The sequence below is a fragment of the Mustela putorius genome, unplaced genomic scaffold (genome assembly GCF_011764305.1).
Source record: "Mustela putorius furo isolate JIRA1106 unplaced genomic scaffold, ASM1176430v1.1 tig00000551_pilon_pilon_pilon, whole genome shotgun sequence".
NCBI classification, from domain to species: domain Eukaryota; kingdom Metazoa; phylum Chordata; class Mammalia; order Carnivora; family Mustelidae; genus Mustela; species Mustela putorius.
Window position 1 is genome coordinate 10,510,514 of NW_025421412.1, and position 18,468 is coordinate 10,528,981.

General features: G+C 47.6%; 1 protein-coding gene across 5 annotated transcripts in view; it reads left to right on the top strand.

The window, feature by feature from the left end:
* TMTC4 (transmembrane O-mannosyltransferase targeting cadherins 4) overlaps positions 1-18,468 on the top strand; it is a 63,829-nt gene that overhangs the window by 7,214 nt on the left and 38,147 nt on the right. For 4 of the 5 annotated variants that reach the window (XM_045081353.1, XM_045081352.1, XM_045081350.1 and 1 more), the window contains exons 3-5: positions 3,077-3,192; positions 4,305-4,521; positions 11,256-11,343. In XM_045081353.1, coding sequence (XP_044937288.1) covers positions 3,077-3,192; positions 4,305-4,521; positions 11,256-11,343 — 421 coding nt within the window. Of the gene's footprint in view, positions 1-278; positions 468-3,076; positions 3,193-4,304; positions 4,522-11,255; positions 11,344-18,468 lie in introns of all 5 variants that reach the window. The other variant, XM_013053109.2, reaches the window with a different exon arrangement.

The window sequence follows — 18,468 nt, forward strand, 5'->3', positions numbered from 1 at the left end:
GCGTTCGTCTCTCAGCTGTGTCTCTGTCAAATAAATAAAGATTTTTTTTTAAAAATCCATCAAGTCATGGATGCTTCCAAATGAGAAAAAGAAAGTCATTTTCATATTGAAAATGTTGAGAACAATTCTCTGTGGCCAACACGTGTTCTGTGGGGCGAGGGCGGGTTAGGACTGGGGGCGCCTCGAGCAGGTTTTGTGTTTGTAACATACCGTCTCTACTTGATTTTCTCTCTTGATGACACGGACTACAGCGTCCTTGATGTTTGCTTTTAATCCAGGATCTTCCCTGGTCATTTCCCTCCGGTTCACCCCGAAGTCACCGCAGCGTTCCCTTCTTTTTGAAACCGTGCTTAAAGGCAAGAGTAGCGACGTCTGTAGCTCTCAGCAACCATGTCACATCGGTGGCTTCGTCGGTCCTTGTCTTTTATGAGAATATGACTGAATTTTAACGCCCATTCTTCATTTCGGTGAGAGTTTCTTGACTTCTACTTTGACAAAGTGGGGGCTGTCCAGTGTCCCCTGAGGCCGTATGTCAAAGAGCCCTGATGGACAAGGAGGGTGAAGACTCGGGCTCGGTTGCGCGGGGATGCCCGGGCCTGCGGTCATCATTCTTCTTCCTGCCTGGGCTAAGGCAGACGAAGCCGTTCCATGGCTCGGCGGCACATTGTCCCGGCCGTGCTCTCTACAGCATCACACTGCGCCCCTTTGTTAGCTCGCGGGCCCTCCTTTCTCCCTCTCCTCTCTAATGAGAGGCTCCGCTCTGCTCGTTGGCACGGTGCCCGCAGTCATGGGAAACAGGCTGTTCCGGGTTGTCGTGGTGTTAAACCGCTTTCCAGATGCTTCCTTGTAGTGTGGCGTCGCCCCGTTTTCCTCGAGATGAGGGTTTTCTTTGAGACAGTGGCGCGAGCAGGAAGTTCAGGCACACGTCTTTCCCGTAAATCATCGGAGGAAAAACTGACCTTTCTTTCCCTAAGTGCCTGCTGTGTGGAGGCTCCACCTAATCAAATATTTAGAGCTTTGCTGGTGTTCGGGTTCTGCTCGAATAGAGGGAAAGAGCCTCCGCCCAGCTCCTTCACAAGGGAGCGGGTCCTTCTGGACCGTGCAAAAGAAGGTGGGCTTCCAGCTTCGGAACCGAGCCCACCGAATGAGCGGGCGGTTCCAAGATCGTCGTGAAATACCCAACCGACCCTCAGAAGAGGGGACAGTACGCTCAAGGGCTCTGAAGCTGACACAAAAGGGAGGGGAAAATTCACCCTCAGAGTAGGTATCAGGTGACCAGCTTTGCCTCTGTCACCCAACCGCAAGCCTGGCCCTTTGAGTCAGTAGGCGCTGAGGTCGCGAATCCTTCCCGAGCTCCCCCACAGGCTGCAGACACCGGTTGCTCTTTCAGGCCGGCCAGGTTGGATGTATTTCTTTTTTTTTTTTTTAAGATTTTATTTATTTATTTGACAGAGAGAAATCACAAGTAGGCAGAGAGGCAGGAAGGGAAGCAGGCTCCCCACTGAGCAGAGAGCCCGATGCAGGGCTCGATCCCAGGACCCTGAGATCATGACCTGAGCCGACAGCAGAGGCTTTGACCCACTGAGCCACCCAGGCGCCCCCGGTCGGATGTATTTCTGCCTGAGGTTTTCCCCACCTTGGGTGTCAGAAGCTGCAGGGACTGTCCAGGCTGGATGCGGACCCCTCTGTGGGACTCGGGACCTAGTACCACAAAGAGGGGTGGGCACGCTCTGCAGGGCGTCCAGCGGTGTGATTTGTGGGTGTGCTTCTGGCCACAGCACCCCAAACCCGGGAGCCCCCTGGGAGTCTGGGAGTCTCGCCCTCTTCTTTAAAGCATTCCTTTTTTTTTTGCTTATGTTAATCAGAGTTGATTCTGGTTCATGCAACGGAGAGCCTTGATGGAAACGCTGTGCTTAGCATGTCATAATTGCTAGTCCCTAAAATATTCCTGTTTAATTATGCTTTTAAAGAGAATATTAACCTTCACTTTTGTTGCTTACTCTATAGTGCATGTCTGCCCCTTCTTGTTAGACACAGTTTAAGCAATTTCATTTTACATCTATTGTTTGGGAGATTTTATTTATTTATTTATTTATTTGAGAGAAAGGGAGAAAGCATGAGTCGGGGGAGGAGCAGAGGGAGAAGAACAGCAGACTCCACGCTGAGCCCGGAGCGGGCTCGATCTCATAACCCTGAGATCAGGACCTGAGCCGAAATCAAGAGTTGGACTCTTAGCTGACTGAGCCACCCAGGCACCCCTAGTTTTACATTTAAATGCTTCTTTAAAAGATGCATTTTTAAACATCTATCGTATAGAACCAAATTAAATTACCTTAATAGTAAGGTAGCTATCGTTTTTTAATATTTAGTGATTTTTATCTTGAAAAATTACATGGAAGTTGTTTTATCTTTAACTTTCCTGTTTGGCTCATGATCAAAAATAATGTATGCTCGTCCACTCATGTTTTCACTGGGCTAATTTGGAGAAATTATATGAATATGAAAGGACTATGCACATTCAACATAGATTAAGCACCTTCTGTATACTCCCCACCTACGGGATGTGGCCCAGGCTTCCTTGACCCTCAGTCCCGTAGGGCAGTGTGCCAGGTGCTGTAAGGCCAGGGGCGAGATGCCTAGAGACCTCTGGAAGGGGAACAGTGTCAGCTGAGGAAGGTCACAGCTGGTTAAGACATGAAGAATTAAGGTTAAGATGTGAAGGTTAGGGTGGGAGGAACTGGGCTGTGAAGAGCTGAGGGGTAACTGGTGGACACCTGCGTGTGCCCAGCCTTTGGGATGGGCCGCAGCAGGTGCTGAGCACCCTGGGCTGGGGCATCCACATCCAGGGAGGGCGGCAGCTACCATAGGGCAGGTGACCCAGTTTGCGTCTGGGAGGGATCAGCCTGGGAAGTGTGTCCCAGGGCACAGTGGACCCGCGGGGAAGCCTGGCGGTGTGGTAGGTGAGAGATCAGGGGAGATGGAGCAGAGCGGAACGTGGAGCTCCGGGGAAGAGCTCACGGTGAGGGGAGGGGCTGGGACGCCTTCGTTGAGGACGCCTTCTGCTGCCTTCCCGCAGGACCTCCGCGCAGAGACGCCCCTCGGGGACCTGTGGCATCATGACTTCTGGGGCAGCAGGCTGAGCAGCAACACCAGCCACAAGTCCTACCGTCCCCTGACCGTCCTGACTTTCAGGTGAGGCGTGACCGCGCGGGCGGGGCGGGCCGCTGGGCCAGGCTCCCTGGGCTGAGCCTCCGGGTGGCGGGCGGAGCGCTAGTGGATCCTGGGGGACAACATGGTCTCACTCCTACGGGCTCCGAGAAGAACGTGCTAATCCCAGCTGTTAGGAATAGGTCCGGGGAAGGTGGAGAGAATGCGGGTGAGGACACCTGACTCCAGGGCTGGCTTTGCCAGTGCGGATCCTGGGAGTGGAAGGATACGGAGGAGATGCGCAAAGGCCCCTGTGCGAGGATGACGAGCCAACTCGGGCAGCGTTCCGTATTTTGCACATTCCTTGGAGGTGGGGCCTTTGCTGGGCAACACTGGAGAAACCATGTGAGTCAAGGCAGCTCGTGGCGTCTGATGCCATTGTGGGGGTTTTCCACTATGAAGATAATAAGGTAAAAACCTTCCTACTGTTTCCGACTGTTACCAAGTTAGTGTGCGGAAACAAAATCAAGCTAAAAACACTCTCACCCCCCTCCCCATTTGCGGGGAGGTAGATGTATTCAGCTCACCAAACCTCCCATTCCGAGCTGTTTCTCGGGAGCAGGAGGCACGTGGGAACGGGCCTCTGGGAAGCAGAGAAATGATCAGTGGAGCTGCTGGCCGGTGGACAGCAGGCAGGAGTAAGAGTCCCCGACCACAGGCGTGTGTTTTGTTGGGTGGAAAGCTGATGGAGGAACGATCAAGGAGTGCCTGTGTTTTTGGACAAGCAGGTTTCGGGACTATCTTAAACCCAGGTCCCTGGGGGGAGCCAGGAGGAATGTGTGCTATGTTACCTCTTCTTGGCCTGCAGTCTTGCCTTTTAGCGCTTAAAAAATCCGTCCAGCTTTCCTTTTGCTTTTCCTCTCCATGTTATCTCCTGCTCCTCTGAGATGCTCTCGGCCTCCACTTTTCCCCCTGCAGTTAATTATGCTCTCACCTTTTCTTCAACCTTCCTCACTTGATAGGCATTTTTTATCTTGCTTTCAACAAACTTCCTCTTCTCCCTGGAATACTGTTACTCACCAGCCTTCTTCTTCGGGTGGTTTGTGTTTCCTCTGGCATGCCTCTGCACATCTGGTGTGAACCCCCTTCACTTACAGGATCAACTACTATCTGTCTGGAGGCTTCCACCCCATGAGTTTCCATGTGACCAACATCCTCCTGCACGGGGGCATCTCCGTCCTCATGCTGGACGTCTTCTCCGTGCTGCTCGGCGGCCTGCAGTACACCAGTAGAGGCCGGCGGTTGAACCTGGCCCCCAGGTCGTCCCTGTTGGCTGCTCTGCTCTTCGCCACGCATCCGGTGCACACAGAGTGTGTAAGTAGTGTCCGTCCGTCCGTCTGGGGCATCTGTCCTTGGGTGAGGACAAGGAGCCTGTCACATGTTGGCTCATTCCCGCAAACAAGCTTCCTTTGAAGAGTCTCATTGCAGTAGAAAGGATACGAGGCTACATCCTGCCCCACACTTGAAACGGTTATTTGCGGACCCAACAGGTCTCTCTCACGAAAAATGCCGAGTCCCAAGGGGGTGGGGGGGCGTTGAGGACTTTGTCATCACCATATGACGTGAACTCTGGTGATGCTTCCCATCTCCCTTGTATGACCATCCTGGAAAGCGTAAATGGTGACTATTGCCCGGTTTGGGGTCTAAAGGGTCTTCGGCAAAGTGTCAGACTTAATTTCCCTACCTTCGCATGAGTTGTCTAGGAATAGAACTGACAATCTCACACCGAGGAGAGGCCCGCACACTTTGATTTGCGCTGGGAAGGTGTGGGTCCCACCCCGCGCTGGGTGGTGGTCAGGAGCTCTCCCAACTTCCTTCCTCTCTTCTTTGCCGTCTGCATTCCTCTCTTCCCCTTGGAAGATTTGGCCCAAGAAGCCCAGGTTGCCCAGCAGATGGGGCACAGGGTCCTAACCTGCTGTCCTGCGGGCCACGTCTTTATTCCACGGAGCTGCCGCTGAATGTATTTGGTGCATATTGTACTGGATTGCACTAGATCTGTGGGCATTTCAAATGAAAGCCTGCATGTTTGCTAAGTAAAAGATTCAATTTTAGCCATTCATTCTGTGAACATGAGGTACCCAGAATAAAATACTACATATTTCTTATTTCTTCTCTGCAACAGATTTCTGGATTTCATGTGTATTTAAATCCCCCCCATTTAACCAAATGTATTGAGCATCTTGATGTGAATTTCAAAATATTGAACAGAATTCCTGCCTTTAGCGTCTGCTTTTATTAAACTCTGTTTTTTGGTATTAAGGGGATTGTGCAGAGTTGTTATCACAACCTTCTCCGAGCATCTTCTCACTTGAAACCTTTAAAAAAAAAATTCTCATGTTTTACTTTCACAAATTCAGAGGACTAACAATCTGGAAACTGCTGTTAAAGATTGATTGTAGACTATTTATATATGACTGTGACCAAATTAGAATTTGTTTCCACGTGAGTCCTCCTTACGGCTTAAGTATTTGTTGGGACCCAGAAATAGTGCACACGATCAGAAATAAAGGAATTTCTGGCAAAAGTACTGATTTACAGTTTTGGTCCTCATCTGATTTAGTGTGATCTTTTTTTTTTTTTTTTTTGATTTTTTTTTTTTTAATTTATTTGACAGACAGAGATCACAGGTAGAGAGGCAGGCAGAGAGAGAGGAAGGAAAGCAGGCTCCCTGCTGAGCAGAGAGCCCGATGCGGGGCTCGATCCCAGAACCCTGGGATCATGACCCAAGCCGAAAGCAGAGGCTTTAACCCACTGAGCCACCCAGGCACCCCTGATTTAGTGTGATCTTAAAGCAAAATGAAATAGTTGAATTATTAACCAAAGAAATGTTTCTAAAATTCTGATTTATTTTTCTAAGTCAGTTTTGTTGTTTTGGATTTTTTTTTTATTTAAATTTTATTTATTTATTTAATTTTTTTTTTTTTTTTAGTGTTCCAAAATTCATTGTTTATGCTCCACACCCAGTGCTCCATGCAATACCTGCCCTCCATAATATCCACCACCAGGCTCACCCAACCCCCCACCCCCCTACCCTCCAAACAGCTCAGCTTGTTTCTCAGAGTCAGAGTCTCTCATGGTTCATCTCCCTCTCCAATTTCGCCCAACTCACTTCTCCTCTCCATCTACCCATGTCCTCTGTGTTATTCCTTATGCTCCACAAGTAAGTGAAACCATATGATAATTGACTCTCTCTGCTTGACTTATTTCACTCAGCATAATCTCCTCCAGTCCTGTCCATGTTGATACAAAAATTGGGCATTCATCCTTTCTGATGGATATAAATGTTGAGAAGTTAGTTTCTAGAAAAGTTTGAAATGCCAGCAAGTATAACTAGATGTGTGCACACACACCCATGCCCCAGTTAATGCAGTCTGGGAACATATGAACCCTAAAATTCTACATTTGAAATATTTAAAAAGAAGCCAAGGAAATTCTCGCTGTAGGAGAGAAGGGGAAACTTGAGAGAAATCTCTTCATGTCATGTACCCTTCTATTCCATCAGTCATTGAAACTCAAATTGTAAGAAAAAATTATGGATGATTAAAAATCAGCATTCTTTTTTTTTTTTTTGAGATTTTAATTATTTGAGAGAGAGTGAGCGCACGAGCAGGGGGAGAGGGAGAAGCAGACTCCCCTCTGAGTGGGGAGCCCAACGCAGGGCTCAGTCCTAGGACCCTGAAACCATGACCTGAGCAAGGTCAGAGCTTAACTGATTGAGCCACCCAAGTACCCCCAAGTTAGCATTCTTAAATAATTTGCATGTTCACCATTCATTGTTCTGGCAAAGAGGGAGTGTTCAGTTTCCTCCTAGCTCACCCCCTTGTAATGCCCCATTCTCCACGTAACCCAGCTTTAGAAATAAGCAAAAAGCAGGACCCACGGAGTTAGGTGGAAGGAGCGAGCCCTCTGAAGGCCCCCCAGCCCCGCGGAGGGGGAGGAGCCCTGGGCCGCGGACTCTGGACCAGGGCTCTCCATGCCGCCCCCACACTGAACGGTGATCTAAGATGGGGACTGGGGTTGGATGGTTATTGTGCTTCTCTTTACGTTTATTAACGGAGAGCCGTGGCAGCGGGGACCTGTCCAGGTTTTAGTAATATAAATTTCTTTGTATTAAATTCATGTGTCTTGTGTCTTTACACCTTCTTGATATTAGCATTAAGAATGTTTTCGTCCACTGCATCTAAGAACCTGAATTTCCCAGTCTTCTAGGGTGTCTAGCCCCCTACCCTGCCCATTATTAAGGGGGTCCCGGGATTTGGGACTTGCCACTTTAAAACTGGGACAGTCCCAGGCAAACCATGGTGCGTTGGTCAGTCTTCCCAACTCCTGGTCCCCAGTGGGTGATGAAATATTTATAATTAGTGTTTCTTGCTTTTCAACTGACATGAATGTCTCTCATTTTCAAGTATACCACCCCAAATCACTCTGGGGTACTTGTAGGCCTATAAGCCTAGGCATTAGGGGAGCGAGGAGAGCTAAGGGAGGGGTTGCCTGGCCCTTTGTCTGCGGCCATCAGGATGGAGACCCCAAGGACACTAGTGCCACCATAGGTTTTCCTTCTCCTCAGAGTATTGGTAGGGATTTCAGGTTGCCTGGATTTGGTATCAAAGAGGGAAATGCAGGCCTCCTTAGGGGTTCCGTCTGGGCACAAACCCAGAGTTCACACTGAAGGCATCAGCTGGGGAAGCACCCCCCCTTTCCCTCTCATTCCTTCTTGACACCCCGATGCAGTTTGTTCCTAGGCGGAACACCACTACCGGCTCTATGGCTTTGAGGGAATTGCGGCGATTTCTCTAGAACACCCGAATATGAGCATTAACGGTTACCTCTGTAGGGGTAGAAACATTTTCCCTTCTTCCGTCCTAGGTTCTTCGGCTGGCCTCGTAATTAAATTGACATAAGACAGGTTAACGGGAGAAAAAATTAATTTCTGGAGCCCCATAAACATTGAGATTCAAAGAAGTGTCCAAAGCCAGGCACGTTTTCTAATGTGCAAAGAATTGTCAGGACAAGGGTTTGGGCTTGGGGTAGTGAATTAGTGAAGTAACAAGGGTTGTTTATGTGGCTTTCTCAGGCCCTTAAACTCCCTGCTTCTGGGGATGAGGCTACCTTCTACCCTTCTGATGGAGGGAGGGTGCTTGTCGTGGGAGAGATTTGTTTCCTGCTTTGGGGGGACAAAGGATGGTCAGATCATCCTTCTGAGAAACTGACTGTTTTCTCAAGTACCTTTAATTCAAAATAATCAATATGCAAAGTGGCATATCTGAGGATGGCAGAGTCTGCTCCCTTTCATTTGTAAAAAAAAAAAAAAAAAAAAAAAAAATAGCCTACAAAGGCTACTGTAAAGACCTCTGCCTAGAAATACATACTATGCAAATATCAGAAAAGAAAATAAAGTCTCTGTGTAGTCTTGCCCATTCCCCAAACAAGTGGACTCAGTACTTCCGTGGACAGCCCTTAAAAATGTTTTATGTTTTTTTTTTTCTGGGAAGTCACTTTTTAATCATGATGTCGAAAATTCTTTGTAAGGGCTAAAAACTCTTTTTGCTTTAAAACATTTGCCATACATCTAAAAATTTGTTTCTCTTTATGTCCGATAATGTCGCATACATTGCATAAGGACTTGGAAGTATTTTCACCAATTAGCCAAAGAACATTTGTTTAGAAATAAGCTTATTCTGGCGGTGCCTGGGTGACTCAGCTGAGTGTCTGACTCTTGGTTTCGGCTCCGGTTGTGATCTCAGGGTCCCTGTGATCGAGCCCCACATCGGGCTCTGCGCTCAGTGTGGAGTCTGCTTGAGATTCTCTCTCCCTCCCCCTTTGATCCACACCCCTGCCACACACCACACATGCACACACATGCATGCTCTCTCTCCCTCTAAAATAAATAAATATAAATCTTTAAAAAAAAATAAGTTTATCGTGTTTGACATTCATTTTAGTGCCAGTCTTTAAATATATTCTAGCTGCCTAGGTAACAGGTGGTTTAGGCTGGTGGTTTGGGCCCCATCCCTAATATTTACCCAAACACTTCCCTCCCCTCACTCATTTCAGTAAACCTTGTTCTCTGACCCCTCACCACCCCACCCCTGCTTCTCCTGAGCCCCTGGCTTGAGGGACCCCTTTGGATGAGCTTCTCTGCCTGGGTTCGGATTACTCTGTGCTCTGCGAGGGTTTGAGATTCAAGGTCATCCTCAGGCTCTGTAGCTAGGCTCAGATGTAAGATGTCCTAGCGGGGGAGCCCAGGGGACCAGCGGTTCCCTATGTCACTCACCACAGTGCTCTGGAGCCCATACCCGCGTCTGGCCCTGAGCTCCTGTGCTGTTCCTTTCTGCTCCCAGTGCTCAAGGAAGCGCGGTCAGGATTCCCGCAGGGAACTCACAGTGAGCCCATGCCTGCTGCGTGCCAGGGGCCCCTCCTGAGTGCCAGGTGCTGCTCACTTTACCTGCAGTCCCGTTTTCTCGAGTGCCTGACTGAGTGAGCCGTGGGCCACAGTGTTCAGGGACTCTCATCACGTGTTCACTGCACTCACGGAGTCATGGTATGTTTACCCCTCCGGCATATTGGCATGCTTAGTTCGGATCTGTGGAACCTTTGTCTGTCCCTAGCTTCCTTCTTCGGAGGTTTTTTCCTTGTGGGTGGCATTCACAGGCTGGATTCATCAGCTCCTTCAATCTTAACGGTCATGGGACACCTTGCATGGTCATATGCGCTGCTGTCAGAAATGAGCGATCAGAATGGATAATCACCTCCAGCGTTTTACAGCTAGCCAGGGTAGCGGGAAATCATCGCTCAAAGGCATTCTCTTTAGCCACTGCTTGTCCACAACAGTTGGGAATCGAATATAAATATAGAAATTTTCATGTGAACTGTATTATTCTGTTACCTCCATTATAGCTTAGTCTTTATTCTGTCCCACATTTCATGTCCTTTAAGAAAAGATCAACTTGGGGCACCTGGGTGGCTCAGAGGGTTAAGCCTCTGCTTTCACTCAGGTCATGATCTCGGGGTCCTGGGATCGATCCCCGCATCGGGCTCTCTGCTCAGCAGGGAGCCCAACTTCCCACCCCACCTCTGCCTGCCTCTCTGCCTACTTGTGATCTCTTTCTCTCTCTGTTAAATAAATAAAAAATCTTAAAAAAAAAAAAAAAGATAAACTTACCAGCCATTGGAGTAATACCTACAGAATCCCAGGAACACAGGACGTGGCACGTGTCACATCCAAGTGCTGGTTAGCAAAGTGTGCCACGTAAGCCAGACCCACACTCCTGAATGGGATTCTCAGTCTTTCTCTGCCAGGAGATGTTTGGAGAACAGTTACCAGATGTGACGTGAGACACAGATTTTACATTGCTTTGTCATCACTAAGGTAAAGAAGCTATCACTAAGGTAAAGAAGAATTAAGGTAAAAAAGTTATCACTAAGGTAAAAAAGGAAAGGGCAGACGTGGCAGAAAGAAATGGGAGACACTTTATTCTATCTTCATCTTCCTTCTCAGTCATGTGTGAAGCGTTCTGCTTTCCAGGTTAAGCCCCCCACAAATCGGTTTTGGTCTTGAAAGGAGCAACAGTGACAGGGGTGGCTCTGCATGGTTGAACCTGTACCTTTTTCTCTTTGCCTGGTAACTTTTCACATTTCTTTCCCACCTTTCCTGCATGTTTCTGGTCAAATTTTCTTTGCTCAGTATTCTACCCTTCAAGCTTCTAGCATTTTCTGTTGAAATCCACTTGGGGGACATCAGCACCAGTGTCTGGGCTCTAGGGTGCAGGGTGCTGTGGTAGGGCTCCTGCTCCCAGAACAGGCAGCAGTGCAGTCCTGTCCATCCCACTGTCTCGGAAGCAGCTAACCCAAGTCTCAGTCCAAAGAGGAAAAAGAAAAACCAATTGGAAGATAAGACCACAGGACTGTTGCGCAGTTATTTTAATAGATGGCAGAATCTAGTATGGTTTTTGCCTTTCGTTTCTAAGAAATCTGTTATGTTTCCTAAGTTTAGGATTTAAAAAAATTTTTTTTTCATGTAAATCTTTTTTTCTTCTCTTTCTTTCAAGGTTGCTGGTGTTGTCGGCCGTGCAGATCTCCTGGGAGCCCTGTTCTTTCTGTTATCTTTCCTGGGCTACTGTAAAGCGTTTAGAGAAAGTAAGCATGATGTTTACCTTCTTAATTTTGAGATGGGAAATTATCTATGTATATAATTTTATCATTTTAAGAGAATGTTGGCCAAAAGGTTTCTCTTCAGATACATGTTTACTCTGTTGCGTTTTTGATAATACAAAGTTCATACATTAGCATTCACACGGGAGCCTTCCAGGGTGGTGAGACCAGGAGTTTTTAAGGTTTCATAAAGCAGCTGTGATCAATTTTTGTCATTATATTTGCAGCAAAATTGCAGGGGGAGAAACACTTTTGTTTACTATTCTTTATTAAAACCTCTCCGTGAGGGAAATAGAAAAAAGTCTAAAATGAACGAATAGCGATGGGTATGGACGTGGATTATGAAATTCTTGGTTTTGTCATTGGCGTGGTATTAATCCGTACAAAGAAAGTCCTTGTTGCTGGAGTTGCAACGGCTCATTGAGTGTGTGTGTCGGGGCGTGGGGTGTGGAGGAATGGCCCGGAGCGGCCCAGCAAGTGCGTTGACGGAGATGCAGCAGAATCCCCGTGGGACTCTGCTCGGTGCATGGATTCCAGTCAGCCCCAACTCGTCAGACCTTCCAGTCGCTTTATTGTAGACACTGGATGCGAGGAATTCAGCGTACATACCTGTCATGCCTGTGAGCTCCTGCAGAAGTTCTACATTCAGTTTCTGTTATCTGAGGAATCAGAAGCGTGTGGACTACAGAGCTCTACTCGTACCTCGCAGTCAGTGATTTCCGTTTGGGGGAGAGGCAAGTGGGGTGACTTCTTCTGGAATGTTGGAGTGGAGCCTTTTAAACAGGAGTGCGTGGACCTTGGCCTGCTTGAGGCTTTTCTAGAGTTTCTCAAAGCTCAGGTGTGCTCTAGGCTGCCAGGCCTTTCATAGGATTGTCGTATACTAATATATGTACTTTGGTTTTTTCCATAAATAATCTCTAATTGATGCTGAAGAGCAGACTGCTCATTCCGAATTCTGTGCTGGGGTCGATGAAGCGGAAATCTCAGGGTTAGTAAACAGAGGGACCCAGAGGCCAAGTCCAACCCGCTACCCCTTCGCATGTGGCCTGCAAGCTAAGAATGAGTTGTTTTTTCCAAATACGCATTGAGCCATTACTACTTAATTTAATGATCACTGCAGCAAATTTTAATAATGATTTTTACATGTTTTTTTACCGTTATAAAAACGGGGCAGTTTCTTTTTCTCCCATAATTCAATTTCCACAATACCTCGCAACCCTGAGTATTACAAAAGAAAGTAAGGAAAAAAATCACATTTTATAGATCTTAAATTCATCTTCAGCATTTAGCTCAAAGGTTTCATCATCCTCAGGAAATGGTTCTCCTACCAAACTCGTCCGCTAAAAGTTCTATCCCAGGGGTGGGAAGACTGTCTTCGCTAGCCCATGGTCATTCTTTTCTCGCTTTCCCTAGCCAGGCAGGGTTGAGCGGCCTCCAGCGGAAGGCTCAGACTGGCCAGAGCAGGGACACAGGGTCTCATTCTCCCCAGCACGAGAGGACCCCTGACGTCTGATGGGGGACCCGACCTGGAGAGCCTTGAGGGAAGGGTCCAGGCTCTGGATTCGGTCAGAGTCTGCACTGGAAGAGCAGGAGGGGGAACACGGGCCACTCTCGTGGCACTTGTGTGTCTTTTTGTGAGCTTTCTTCATGTTCTTCCCCATCTTCTTGTCTGTCACCATTCCTGGTCCTCCTGTGCCGTGTGCCGAGGGATTCACAGGAGGCAGTCCGGGAGCAGGGCGGGGGTGAGGACCACGGGGCTGGCATCCTGGATACCCTAGTTGTGGCACCAGAACGGGAGCCACTGGCGGAGCTGCAAAGAGGCGCGGGTGGGCAGGGTGGGAGCCGCCGGGGCCGGGCCGCGGCCACCGGGCGTGGGGATTCTGCACATCCCACTGTTTCCCAGGCCTGCGCTTGACTCGTCCTCAGCTCTCTGATTTTCCACATTTTTAAATGGTTGGGAAATAAAAAACGATAATAACATTTTGTGACATACAAAAACTTACATGAAGTTCAGATCCCAGGGTCTGTCCATGAAGTGTTGAGAAACAGGCACACCCGTTTCTTGCCACGTTGTCTGGGCCGCTGCGCCCTGCCACGGCGGAGTTTCGCAGCGTCCACTCGGGCCCGCTGGCTTCAAAGCCTGAGACGCTTCCTGCCATGTCCTTTGCAAGGTTCGCCAGGCTCTGAGATAGGTGATTCCCAGGGTAGTTGTCACCGGCTGAGGGGTTCCAGAACTTTTTTCTGGATTGACTGTTAGGGGTTTCCAGCAGTTTTTACTTAGGAACGTAGAAGACTTTGCTGTTAATGTAATAGCTGCCACTTCTTGACCATCTACTGGCACACGGGTACGCAGGTGTCTCTATTTTTTCTCATTTAATTATGGAACAATCTCTAAAGTAGGTGGAGTTATTTTCCCATTTTCCCGATGTAGGACTCGCAGTTGCAGTAACTTTGGGAGGCTCACATAGTTGTTCATAGCAGAACTGGGTTCACACTGGAATCTAACTCTCTGGATTCTAACTCATTTCAAAGCCAAGGCCAACCGCCTTGTGCTGTTCTCCTTCCCTGTCCTCATTGGTCCGATGAGGCAAAGCTTTTCAAAACCATCGTTACCAATAACCAGGAGGGGGGGCACCTGTGTGGCTCGTCGGGTGGGCATCCGACTCTTGCTTTCATCTCGGGTCACGATCTCAAGGTCATGAGATGGAGCCTCATGTGGGGAGTCTTCGGGGAGTCTCGCTCCCTCGCCTCCCTCCACCTCCCCCCGCACGCGCTCGCTCGCTCTCCCTCTCCCTCTCTCTCTCTCTCTCTCTCTCAAATAAATAAATAAACAAACCAGGAGACACACTCAATTCTGTTAACAAGTTGTTAAAAGATTAGGCATGATAATGTCATCACAGGTGTATTTTTAAAACAATCCTTTTCTCTTGGAGACACGGGCTGAAGTAGTTACAGATGAGAAGGGATTTGCTTCCGAGGAATCTGAAGAGGAAGCAGGAAGCATGTTGCCAGACTTGCCAGAAGTCAGTAATTATTTAAGCTAAGTTAGGCGACATAAAAGTCACTATAGCGGCATTTCCCCCTTACTTTTATTGTGGTAAAATATACTGAACATAAAAGTGCCCATTTTAACCGTTTTTCAGTGTACCAGTTGAGCGCACTAAATACATTCCCCTCGTTCTGTAGCTGTCACCTCTGTCCACGTCCAGAACTTGTTCATCTTGAAAAACTGAAACTCTGTACCCATGAAACAGTGACTCCCCATCTCCCCTCCCCTAGCCCCTGGCGACAACCAGTCTGCCTTCTGTCCAGAATGTGACTGTTCTAGGTACCTCCTGTAAGTGGAATCACACAGAAGTTGTCCTTTTCTGTCTGGTTTATTTCACCGAGCGCAACAGCCTCAAGGTTCTCGATGCTGTAGCGTGTGTCAGAATTTCTGTCAAGGCTGAATAATTCTACTACCGCATCTCATTTTTCTGTTTATCTGTCGGTGGGCTTGTGGATTGTTGCGGCTACTTTTGGCTACTGTGACTAATGCTGCTTTGAACATTGGTGTACCCAATAGGCTTCCTTTTAATCCTTAGTTTTTTCCTACGAAAAGATTCAGGCAGGGTTGTAAACTCTTCTAGCACAGACTGTGTTGTTTGGATGTTCTAGGTATTTATAGTTATCTACCTTGAACGTCCATCTAGAAACTGTCCATAGTTTCCGGGGGTGGACTGGGGAGGGCCTGTGAGGTTTTTCATTCACGGTGGCCCCTCCCTCCCATCCTGCACAGACTGGACGTGGGGCAGATTGTCTTGGAGCACCTGTGCTCTCAAACCAACAGCTCTGCTAAGACACATACCAAGGGTGACCCCAGTGGCCCCAGACGATACCAGACTCCCTCAGAAGTTGTTACACCCAGCCACACACTGCACCCCCTTTCGTTACCATTATTTTTTCATACTGAGATGAAACCATCAATTTCCTTCTGACTCCCTGTGTTTCTGATACAGCAGAGAGGTTGGGGACAGCTCAATAAAACAGCTTCCAGGACAGAGAATTTTGGTGGTGACTTTTCTTCCTGGAGACTGAAAGCAAACTTAGCAAGTGGGCGTGTCCACCTCTTCCTGGGTTGAGACCTCCCTACCTGTCATGATCATAAAATTCCTGAGGACACATGGCCCCAGGGATCTGGTGGGGGAGGAGGGGGGATGGAGGAGTGCACCTGTCCTAGCCTCGGAGCACATTCGGCACCATCAAGTGGCTCTTCCGTGAGACTGGATCTGAGTGGGAGCAGGAGAAGGGGTTGGGGGTCCATTACTACTCACTGTTGTTTTGGGTTTTTTTTTAATTTTATTTATTTGAGAGAGAAAGAGAAACAGCAGCAGGGAGGGGGAGAGAGAAAATCGGGTTCCCCGCTAAGCAGGGACAACCCCCAGCCCCGCCGATGCGGGACTCGATCCCAGGACCCTGGGATCATGACCTGAGCTGAAGGCAGGTGATTAACCCACTGAGCCAGCCAGGCGCCCCTACTAATCACTCTTTTGCTTGTTACAGATGGTGCTACCTCATGTTCTTCAATGGGCAGATCTGAATTTGCAATTACAGAGGATAATAGTTTATCAGTTCTATTTTTCTGAAAGAAAATTAGAAATTAAATCCGTTGGCCTTTCCCCAAGACAACTCTGAAGTTTCATGAAGAATCATTTTATTAATTTTAACACATCCTTCCCTTAAAGAATCTATTCCTTGTTCTGAATGCATGTCAAAGACATCAGAAGTGTTTTCTGAAGAAAATTCTCCATGTTGATAGATTTAACATGTGGGACATATAATTTAGGAGATAGAATAAAACTTCTCACTACTTCTAAAGATTACTTTGGTGAAATAATGAAAAAATATCAGGAGACTAAAAGTTCTTCTGTCCAATGAATGGATACATTTATTAGCCTCTGTTAATGGGGAGTACTCCTGCAGAATGGCGTAAAGCTAAAGACGTTGTATAGTCTTTGCTTGGTTCCTTTAGCATTGACCTTCTTTTTTTTTTTTTTTTAAGCTGTATGTTTGAGAGAGAGAGCATGAGCACAAGCACTCACGGGGAGGGATACAGGGAGAGGAAGAAGCAGGCTCCCCACTGAGCAGAGAGCCCCATGCGGGGCTCGAACCCAGAACCCCAGGATCTTGACCTGAGCTGAAGGCAGATGCTTAACCAACTGAGCATATTTTGATATGCTTTTGAATTCATTTGTAAATTACAAAATTATTTCCAAGAGCCATCTTTACAGAAGATACATTTTTTAAATAAAGCCTTTGGGAGCTAATATCGAAGGTGAAGGTGCTCTAATATGTGATGGCTTTTCAATGAATACATTGATGCTTGAGAAACTGGTGCGGTATATTCCCGTCCTGATGGAACTATGTTAACTGTAGTAGCAGGGTGACCTTTCTTCTTCGGTCTGGTAGCATTCTTTTGACATTTATATGTTTGCTTTAAAACTGGAAGGAGATTGTTGGGCCTTTAATGTGATGTGTGTAAATGTTTTCAAGAAAGTTAACCCAGGAAATATTTAATGTTTGCACACAGCTAGCAGAAGCAGACATAGCTTCTGCGGAGAGCCTTTTAAGAATATGAATAGATTTTCATTAGGTTGAAGTTACTTAGAACAGAAGACAAATGGACCAATTAGGAGGTCTTCAAAGAAATGCTGACCTCTTGCCTACAGCACCCCGAACACACACACCTTTCCAGGATCTGTTTCCCTCTTCACTTGACCCCCCCCCCCCTTCAGGAAAGGGAAGGAATAGATGAAAATGAAGCCTGTGGTCCTGATTCCAGACTGGATGGTGTTTTATAGTGCCTGTCAGCTTACTTAGTCATTGGAAAATGGAAAGCTAGGAGGTTGCTCCCTTCCACACATCCAGCCTTGGGTCTCAACCCTGAGAGTTCTTATTGGTCTGTTGTGTCCTCTCTCTCCTCTGTATCACCTGCCCAGGTAGGCTTTGAGCTACAGCGCAGGATCATTTTTATTCCTTGTGAGTTTAAAGTAGGTGGTTGAAAACACCCACCCCTCAGTCAGCACTCTCCATCATTCTGAGTTGGTTTGCACTACTCTTTTCAGTTCCCACGTATTGTTTTCACACCACAGAGTATGGAGGGCAGGATTGAATTCTGCCTCCGAAGTTCCTTGCAGGTCTGGAGGCACAGAGCAACATGGATTTGAAAAAGAAGCTTACACTGAGCTATTAGCTTGCTTGGGGGAAGCCCGCATCGGAAACAGACGGCAGTTCGTGAGTCCCTTCTCCCCATGTGGCTCTGCGCCCTGAGCCCACCTGCTGGACTGGGGAGCAGGCAGAGCAAAACGGGACACGGTGACCGGATGGCACCCCCCTTCACCCCCACCCCACCCCATATTCTGCTCACATCAGACAGTCCCCTTTGCTCTGCCAGTCCCCCCTCCCCTCCTGCCTCCCAAATGCCCATTTGCTTCATTATCCACACCCCCCACTGCAGGACTGGTGCCCATGAGGTCTGCTAGAGCCTTTCCTAGTCTCTGTTGACCGAGACACTATGGTTTCGGCCACTTTTCTGCATTTCAGATTTTCCATACTGCTCATTAAACATAATAGAATAGAAAGTACTTCTTTGTTTGTGGAGAACAACTCTCTGGAATAATCCTTACACATCATGTTAAAGTTCAACTTCATGCCTACGGTGGCTAAGAGTCTTTTTAAAGAGGAGCATATTTTCATACGCTAATAATAACATCACAGAGAAGAAACAGGCAGAGCCCTGGATGCAAAAGAATTTCTGGTAGGGCATCCATGATAACACTTTTTCTGATTCTGTTCCAAGCTAACATCAGTTTTGGTCATTCATTCTTTCACCAGTAATTAACCAAACATTGAGGGTGTCCTTTGTAAAGCTCCTTTTATTTCCCCTGAGTTGGGGATATAAAAACTAGAACAGTCTGGGCCTCAAAGAGCTTGCAGTCTAGTATATGTTGATTAAAATAAAGCTGTCAGTATTCACAAGGCTCAAGAAGCAGAATGTTCTGGTTTTCCATACTTCCTTGTTCACTTTTTCCTTCCTGTCCACACCTCACAGCGGGCACTCGGTAAGTACTC